The 9,853-nt window shown below is 34.1% G+C and overlaps 2 protein-coding genes across 2 annotated transcripts; one reads left to right on the plus strand and one right to left on the minus strand.

Annotated features, from left to right (window-relative positions):
• Positions 1 to 775: 775 nt before the first annotated feature.
• LOC108693924 lies at positions 776 to 5,403 on the minus strand. Its single transcript, XM_018203137.1, has 10 exons — positions 4,914 to 5,403; positions 3,597 to 3,878; positions 2,745 to 3,521; positions 2,405 to 2,621; positions 2,108 to 2,316; positions 1,749 to 1,997; positions 1,466 to 1,635; positions 1,218 to 1,368; positions 966 to 1,135; positions 776 to 881 (listed from the first exon to the last, which is right to left on the minus strand). Exons 1-10 carry the CDS (start codon positions 5,013 to 5,015, stop codon positions 776 to 778), a joined length of 2,433 nt encoding a protein of 810 aa, XP_018058626.1. The 5' UTR covers positions 5,016 to 5,403.
• Positions 5,404 to 6,661: 1,258 nt separating this feature from the next.
• LOC108693932 lies at positions 6,662 to 9,699 on the plus strand. The gene is made up of 7 exons (XM_018203145.1): positions 6,662 to 6,734; positions 7,243 to 7,486; positions 7,713 to 7,905; positions 7,973 to 8,073; positions 8,195 to 8,331; positions 8,405 to 8,746; positions 8,873 to 9,699. Exons 2-7 carry the CDS (start codon positions 7,439 to 7,441, stop codon positions 9,186 to 9,188), a joined length of 1,137 nt encoding a protein of 378 aa, XP_018058634.1. The 5' UTR covers positions 6,662 to 6,734; positions 7,243 to 7,438; the 3' UTR covers positions 9,189 to 9,699.
• Positions 9,700 to 9,853: the final 154 nt, after the last annotated feature.

Raw genomic sequence — 9,853 nt, forward strand, 5'->3', positions numbered from 1 at the left:
GACATGCGCGATAATGGCCGGCCGAGCCAGCATTTTTTTTTATAATGAATCAGCTGATAACATGACGCATTTGTTACGTTTGTATACAAAACGTGCAAAACAATTAGCTTTACTTTATCAACAAATCTTAATCAACAAAAAAACATTGTTTAATAATATTAAGATTCTTTTCATGGAAAAACTTAAGAATCATTTCGCATAAAAACTTAAGAAGAATTGTTTCGCATAATTATTTTCGATTTATTATATATAATCATGGATTAAAAATTTTAAAAATCTTATATAAAAACTGAATCTGTTACAAACAGATTTTGCGAGTAACTGCAAACTTTATCAGCAAAATGATAATAGGATATATTCCATTCTCAAATATGAAATAACAGATTTTATCTGATTTCTACGTTCTATTAGTTTCTACTGTTAATCTTCTATCAGATTATGTTGATAAGTTCTACTGGTAAAATATATTTAATGTAAATATAATTGATATCTACCACAAATATTCTAATTTGCTGATCGGCAAATCGAACAGATATATTTTTTACTAGTACTAGTATAGTGATATAGCATTTCAATATGTATTCATATTTAAAAGCATCTCAAAAAAATATCTGCTCTATTCAGTGAAAAAAAATGGGAGATAATTTTAAAAAATTATAATACTATATTTTTCCAAAATTAGCAATTTATAATATAAAATCTCTCAAATTTAAAGTTTCTTATATTTCTTTTTATGCGTTTCTCCGATTTGACAAAGAAACAACGTCAATTAACGTTAAAATTCTTGGAATTCTAACTCGAAAAGCTTCTGTATGACATCATCTATTTGCAGCTCCTTTGCTATTTCTATTATCAACTCATCTACGAGCTTATCAGATATCCTGCAATAATATTATTCGTTGTAAATACATTCGTTGTAAATAAATTAAAGAATAAAGTTTTCAAAGTAGTAGTATTATATTTACCAAGCGACAATGTCCCATGGTTTATTTTGTGTATTGCTAGAGTACATTGGAATCGATTGCATCAATTGCTGATATTCGCATTTATATTTCAAAAAATTCATCTCAGTTTCCTCGGAAACATCAAGCTCGATATTATTTAGCGAATTTATCTTAAATTTTCCTTCCTTTATCTATTATATAATATTAATCATCACAATTTTACATTTTGATTCTCAAGCTATATTTTAACTATTTTCACTGTTTACAATTTACCTTTGCTTCAAAATCTGGCAAATCCATTAAGCTCTCATAATCCGCTTGGCATGATGCATCGCAATAGCGAGATACTTTTGATGCATCTTCTATCGATGACATACAAATCAATTGCATATTTTCGCCATTTTTCCGTCTTTCAGTTAAAGTTCTTTAAAAATAAAATATTAACTAGAACTTAATTTCTTTAGCTATCAAACGTAAAAAACGAGGAAAAGTATATTTATAAAATATATGTCTATTCATACCTGTTTGTTTTAACATATTCACATTCACTGCTGTCTGAATAACATACGTCACAACTTGTGGTCACATTGATTTTTGCGTTCATGCTTTTAGGCAATTGATATTTTTGTAGAAATTTCATTAGTGTCTTCGTCATAGTTTTAGAAGCTGGTCTTGTCTCTGATTCATTTTGCTACGTATAAATTTTTTAATGTTTACAATACATTGTAATTACCAAGATAATTAAATAATCTTATTGTTTTTTATTTTAGAAGAGATAATTTATGTAACATTGCTACAATTCACCTTATTAGAAACAAAAGACATGAAGTCTGCTATAACTGGCACCAAGTTAGATAAATGTTCCTTTGTAATCATCGGCTCTCTTTTCATGGATTCATCATCATTATTTGTGGACGTATTCTTGACAATATTTTCTATCGTTTCTAATTGTTTTTGATTTTGCGACTTGCTAGAATATTTTCTTGGCGCTTTAGATATTCTTCTTGTGAGCATTGCATTATTATGCTTTTCCTGCGTCTCAAGGTTACTACCCTGTAAAATAGACAATAATAAATATCTTGAAACAACATATTTGAATTTACATTAATGTTACAATAAATCTATCTCGTATTTGTTGTACGTGTAAATAGTAAATTGTTTACATCTGAATCTATGGGTAATATATCCATCATAGTTTTTATATCCTCTTCTTTTGCGAATGTTCTATGTTTTCTAACGTCTGTTTGATTTGCATCTTTAGTAGATGTTTTAGTAGATGTTACAGGACTAGGATATGGTTGATCCAATATTGGCTCGTTAGAGATTCTTTTAACATTTATTATATTATATTTTTTATCTTTTTGATGATAATCTAAAAGATAATGCATATAGCTTACAAGTTAAAATAACATACGCAAATATATATTTAACTTATTAATATATAAAATGATTTTACATACTTGTTTTGGGTTTAGAAATATTTTTGGAAATTTTGGTATTCGCGCTGTACATACTCAATCGATTAGATAATTGTCTGCGATTGAGTCGTCTTTTATTCGTTGAATGTGGAGTAATGGAGGCTATTGATGAAGTTTTATTAGTATCTAAAAAATCATTATCCGCATACAGCTTGAATTTTGACAAAACGGTATTGCATTTGCTTTCAATTTCTTTTCCCTGCAATTAAAGAGAAAACTTCTATGCAAATTTGAATATAATGCCTTTTGTATTTTTGTAAAATGAAAAAGATGCAATCAATCATCAGTTATCAAAAAAATTTATATTAATAAATAACATTACCAACGACAAAATATCAGTGTCCCCCGATTCGAAATAGTTTAAGTGGAGTCTATCACACATAGTTTTCAGATCGAGGATCACTTGTAGTATCTCTCTAAACTTTCCAGAATGTCCTCTGGGAATAGAACTGGGAACGTGTTTACAATAGGCGACCAATGCGTGCAGCAACAATTGATGAGCAGCAAGAAATTTATGCTCAATGGCGTGCATGTGAAGTCCCAAATTTCTATGATTCGGCCTTATTGTCGCGCGTGGTGAAATAACGCACATATGCCTTTGAATATCCTTGACGTATCTATTAAGATCATATAGATAGTTTCTCGAAAATCGAACAATAAATTCGGCGACGCACTGCTGCCGCCTCTGTAGATCTTTAATCCCATCCGGCGCCGAGATATTTCCCAGTCTGAACGCTATTTCATCCAATAAATCACAGACTTTCCTTTGCATCGTCAAAATTTTGTGCATAGTAAACGGATCTGGTCGTACATAAATGACTCCATCTGTATCATGGCGTGCGCTACTTTCAGGAGTGGAATTGTATTCGGTGCCGTTAGTCGCATGATGCAGCTGCCTCGAAGATTGCTTTTTTCGCGGTATTACATGACCAGAGTGAGACTTTCTAGCATACGACTTGAAATCCTCAGACTGATGCCTCCTCTCATAAGCTGGAGCATTATCTTCTTCAGGAATTGTAAGCAACAAATTGGTACTACCTGTCCCTGTATCTTTCATAATGGGCACTTTCTTCGAAGTCGAATCCCTGATATTATTTACCTATTATTATATGAGCTTTAGCAATTTAATCAATCAATCTTCTCGTGATATTATTTTCATAGAAAATTCGCTTACCTTCGGCTTCCTTTTCTGATTGTTTCCAGTTTTATCATATTCTTTCTTTACTTCATCAGGTAAAATATTTGTCTCTAATTTCTTAAGTTCTTTATTCGCCTCCCTCATACCTTCGTCCAACAGTTGTTTGATGCTCTGAACAGATGAGTGGATGCCATTTTTGTTGTAACCATTCAGTTCTTGTTGTCTGACAAATGATGTCCACACATTTTCCTCTTGCTCCCGACATCTCTGTCTGCGTACGTCTTTTATTATGTACTTGAAATGATTTGTAGGCACGTACTTTAACAGAAAAAAACAGATTTTTTATTTCATTTACCAGTGGTAAAATTAAAATTTATGAAATGGTTCTCAGTCAAATCTATTGAAATTATTACAAATTTTCTTGGTAAAATATCAATAAAAAAATAATAGAATATGATGGCAGATTAACTGCAAAACTTGAACAGAATTAGCTATCATTCTATCATAATCATTCTATAATAATTTATAATATATGTATATTATTATGAAGATAGATCTTCTATTTGGTTTTTGTTAGCAATCTACTGTCAGATTATATCAGTAGATTTTATAGTAGAACTTGAGTTTAATGGGGATGATATCAATCTGTCATGATTTTAAATTTATAAATAAACAGTTAGTATATACTTTAAAAAATATATGGATTTAACATCCTGTAATATTTATATAATTCTTACCTATTGATATTAATATAAACACTCAACTTTTAAAATATCCCAGTAAATAATTAATATAATATCAATGTTATAATTTCATGTGCAACAATATAAATATAATATAATGTATAATATACATAACAGTTACATTGTTCAATGTAAAATTATAATGTGATATATACTAGAAATTGATGTTATATTTATTGAGTAATAAATTTACAGTCATTTGCATTGGATTATTGCACATTAAATAGCTGCTTTATAAAAGGAAATGCAGTATAATATATAATCAATGGTATAATATATAATCAATTTTGATCATTGAAATAATACTAATATATTAAACAATGTGACACTGTTATTATTATAGGATATTGTTTAAAATATTTATATGCTTCTATATTTAACTTGCTAATTTCATGTATAGCTTTTAATATGCACTAATCTAGTGTATAATGCAAGACTGAAAGAATTCACTGAAACATAAATAACAATTATAACATTGATGTTTTGTTACTGAAATGTTTACTGGAATAGTTTACTATTCCACTATTTGCTTAATGAGGGGAAGAGGGGGGGGGAGGGGAATATAAATACAAAACGTTAAATGTTATCCCGAGATAACTGCAGAATCTACCTTAAAGTTATAATCATCGTTCTCATTTCCAGAAAAGTTCGAATCCTCCGTCTCGTCGTTGTTCAAGTGAACGGATTCTACGGGATTCAAGAGGAGTGACATCCTGTCCCTTGGTTATGTCCGATACTCCGAGGGGTCCGCGTTCACTCGCGTCCCCTCGGACGTGCCATAAACGATGGATATAAAAGGGGGAAGTACGATTTTAAAAAACGGGACGCCGATGGTACGACTCCTTGCATGGGAAAGGACCTGAGCGAAGGACCTGGGAATGCGAGTTCCTCGTCCGGTTCGTACAGGCTGAAATTGGCGTGACACGAATCAATCGATGTCTCTCCTTTTTGTTGGATTCTCAGAGTGGATTCAAGGTCATCGTTCCAACGATACTCAATCGATATCCTCCAATGAAACGCAAACGGAAATCCGAACCGATGAAGAGAATTACCGAATCGTTATATATGTACATCGATATATGAAGCGTTTTTCGTTAGACCGATTCTACATTAGTTGCAAGCCGATCGCAAGTTTGTTGCGACAGCCAATATGAAGTGTTGATTTCAAAATGCAAGCTTCAGATTGGCTGACGTAACAATCTTGCGATCGACTTGAAATTAATGTTGTGAAATGAATGTAGAACCGGCTTTACAATAATTTAGACGCTCGATCAAAACTTTTTTCTCAATAATCTCTTGAGGGAGAAAAAAATGGCGATTCGAATTTCGAACGAATTTCAAATCGAAATCTCGTAGCGAACCCAATTAAGGACCATGTTCAGAAACCGACTTTATCCGAATGCAGGTATCATTTTATCTCCTTGTTATTCACTGTTAAACAAGAACAAAATGCTACCTGATCGCTTCTAAACGCAGCCAAGTTGAATGAGTTGAATCGAAACGCTCTGGAAAAAAATTAATATTTTTCGCAGGACGAGAGGCAATTAAACGTCGAACCTTGTGGATTTTTATCGTCACGCGTTGAAAAGCGTGCTGGCTACGTGAGATACGATCGGGAAAGGCGTGGGCGCGGCCACGCGCCGCAGATCAATACGTGCGATTCGGCGGCGCGGGGTTACCCCGTTCATCACGGGGTGTAATCGTCAGTGGTGCTCAACGCTTGGCCTCCTCGACGAAGGTTCCATTTAGCGCTTGTATCGCTCTTGAATATTATTTGTCCTTGTTTAACAATCGATGAACAACAAGGATGAAATTATTTCAAGCGTTGCGAGTGGTTACGAGCGTCAAGTGGAATGCTCTCAAAAAGTGAACTTTCCATCCGTTTCACTCAAACGGATACGTCACTGATGCGAACATTTCGCAGATAATTACGCGCCCTCGCTTAAATTTAGGCGAGTCCGTCTCATCGCGATGAGAAACGGCTTTCAGAACGAAACGGAGAAGCAACGCGAGAGAGCGGCTGAGCATCCCTGCGATAAGCCGACTACTCGTCGATTGTGAAAAGCGCGCGGGATTCGAATGGCGAACGTGAAATTGATTCGCGATTCTTCACGACGGCACGAAAACGTGAACGGAAGGTAAAATTCATCGGTCAGTTAAGCTCTCGAATTCTCCTCCGGTCGCATCTGTCGTGTTTACGAAGAAAATAATAGTTACAACGAAATCGCATCGAGGAACGTTCGAGTCTCGCGCTCCCGATCACGTCACGTTTGAACGTTCCTGGCCAATCGGCGACGACATGATGATGCAACGCTGCGCGCGCAGGACGTTCTCATTCAACCGGTTCAACCCTCGGATCTCGCTTACTCCGTAATTTATCCACTTCTCGTCCTGCGAATGCTTCCCGCAAGCTCGAGTTCGAGTATACTCGGTAAGGTGGCCCGATTGACATGAGATTAATTTTCTCGGATACACATTTAACGATAGTCTTTACGCGATGTGTCGATATTCTTACTAATTATCTCGCAATCGAATTGTTTCTCGGTATCATTTAAGTAGACTCCCACTGGGCATGGCGTTGTATAAGTTGTAGGCTCCGAAGGAAGTGTTTTTAAATCCTACGATTATCTATGCTTTCTTTTTGGCAGTCACATTAAAAAGAAAGTATATTTTTGTTGATTTTGCGACGTGTTTGATCTAAAAATAGATAGTTACACAGTAATGCTTGATTAATAGCTATTACGTTTCTTCATCTCCTTCCTTCACTTACTTGCAAAACAAATGATGAAATGGCTCTTTAGATTTATGTTTTCGAGAAACAGCACAAATGTCTCTGCAATGTGGTCGCAAGTGTTAACTGGATTTTTGTAGTTTTAGCAATATTTAGATTTTTATATTTGTTGCAAATGATATAATTATGAAATTATGTATTTCTTCAGATTGCCTACGCTAGAACACTTAAAGAAGCATTTGCGCTAGCAAGTTTGAATCACAAGATCGTGTTGATGTGTGGTTTGAACGCGTGATATTTCTTGAATCGTTAGAAAAAACAATAAATACTATAAAAATAGATAAGAGCGAAGCAATTAGGGATTGACAATTAATTTCTAATTGATATTGATCGATAACTTCGGGATGACATCTAAAGTGCTAATGAAACTACCAACAGTGCCCTTTCCTCAAGTGAGTCATCTTATATTCTTATTAAATGTTATAGCACAATGTGTTAAATATTGCTCTTTAATTTAATCAAAATATATCCATGTCTTTAGTTATGTGTTTTGCATAAATTCTTGTACATACTGTAAAATTCATAGATGAGACTATATTTTTGTTTGACCATTTATTTAAATAGAAGAGAAAAAGGTTCCAAATTTGAATTGTAAACCTTGTATAATTGTTCTTATAGGGAAAGAAAGCACCACCTGATCTGGTTTCTTTGACAGAGAGAAACGATGGATTCGCACATGTTAGGCATCAAGGTCTAAATGTAGATAGAGTCATGCAACTGGAACAGAACATGAAATTTTTACAGGAACAACATCAGACAACTTTGATTGCCTTACATCAAGAAATAGAATGTTTACGTCAAAGAAACCGAGGTAACAAAAATATATCTATTCTTTCCTTGAGTATCTTGTTTCTAATCCATTTTATAAATCTCTGCAGATCTGCAATTTCAATTAGTATTTTCCAAAAGAGCACCCTATGGTGCGGCTAGCAGTCCTTCTTCACCCGAAGATAATGGAAATGGGTTTGCGAAATCAAAGGTACTTACGACATAATATTATATGAGCATTTATAATATTTATGTCTTTGATATCACTTTTCATTCAGAAAATGTATTTTGAGCATCGATATAAAGATTTCAATTTTGATTTAAATTTACAGGGTAGCCCAATATGTGTCAATGTAACACCTCTGCAAGTGGAACTTTTGGAGAAAGATTTACAAGACATTAAGGTGTCATTGCAAGAGGCAAAAACACATAACCAGTACTTGTCGAATATTATAGAGCAGCAAAAAAAGTTAGTTTTATACGAAAATATATTACATAAATGTCGTGATAGTAAGCTAACGTTTCTTTCTTTTATTCTGTAGAAGATTGGATGTAACAGAAGATCAGAAGAACAAAATCGAAGTAGCGGACGTTGGAATTCAAGTCGGAGATCCCGTACAAGCGAGCTTAGTTGTACTTTTGGAGGAATCATACGCGATGGTGAAACGGTTACACAAGGAAAATATGGATCAAAAGAAGGAAATAGCTTCACTACGTGCAGCTTCTTCAGCAAACAATGCTAGTACAAGCAGAGGTGGGCGCTCCCGTGACGGTAATAATAGCCATTACAATCGTGGTTCGCCCACGAGTACGACACAGGAACAGAATTCTCGTAAATTTCCACCATTACCAATACCGAGCTATTGGCATCGTAGATCACCGAGGTACAGCTTACAGAATTTGATTCTATAACTTTTTAAAATCTATTATGAAAGTCTCAAGATATTTGAAAAGTCTAAGGAGTTATTACGAAAGAATAAGATATATAAAAACTGTGTGAATTATTACAGATACAGCACGAATCGGCACGAGAAGCAAGATCATCATGCAGATACAGACTCGACCGTTTTACCGCAACTCCAGAATGGTAGTGTGAAATCAGCGGAAGCGGCTAGTTTCGAATCACCGTCTTATCGATCACGTGAATACCGCAATTATGGTCGCGACGGCAGCAATCGCAAGTACAGAGGTCAAGCATCGCGAAGAGACAGCAATCATTATTATCATTCTCGCGATTTCAAAGATAGAAATTCCAAGGATCATTCAAGAGATACGAACGATACTGGGGAAGGATCGAAAGACGCGGATCATTCTCGGAGACAGTAGATCGCAAAATATGTTACCGATACATAAAAATTGATGAACTTTAGTATTTTGAAACGCATTAAAAATTTCGATACTATATACCAGTTATAAGACTTATTGATAACGAGTGATCAATGTTTTCTTCACTGGTGCTGATCAATTACGACAGTCTCGTGCATATATAGCATGTAATAGGATAGCGACGACGAATGAGTATAAACTGTACGATTTTCGATAGAATACTGTCTGTATATGCTAATTTTACTCGTTATAGGCTGCCATAAAAGAATATAGAAACGCGCTTTGTAGATTGACCGATAATCAGCAGAGTGTTTAGCGAAAGACTTTTTGCTCTAGATGAAATTTTTTCTTCCTACGGAAAAAAAAACGAAAAAAGGTACGACCAAGAGTTGCTCAGTGTAAAACTAACTTTTTGGCTAAAGTTCGTACTTTACAAACTTGAATTTAATATGCGTGCAATAATCCGATATACTATCGATGCATGTATGTATTAAACTTTTAACTTTTTTCAGTACTGAAGCATTAAAGAATCGAATCTAGTCATTTTCACATATTCTATTGAAATGACAAATCGTTGAACGATTTAATATTATATACATATAGATATATAATACATATACAAATATATATACATATACAAATATATATACATATGCATGTGTATA

The sequence above is a fragment of the Atta colombica genome, unplaced genomic scaffold (genome assembly GCF_001594045.1).
Source record: "Atta colombica isolate Treedump-2 unplaced genomic scaffold, Acol1.0 scaffold111, whole genome shotgun sequence".
In the NCBI taxonomy this organism is placed as follows: domain Eukaryota; kingdom Metazoa; phylum Arthropoda; class Insecta; order Hymenoptera; family Formicidae; genus Atta; species Atta colombica.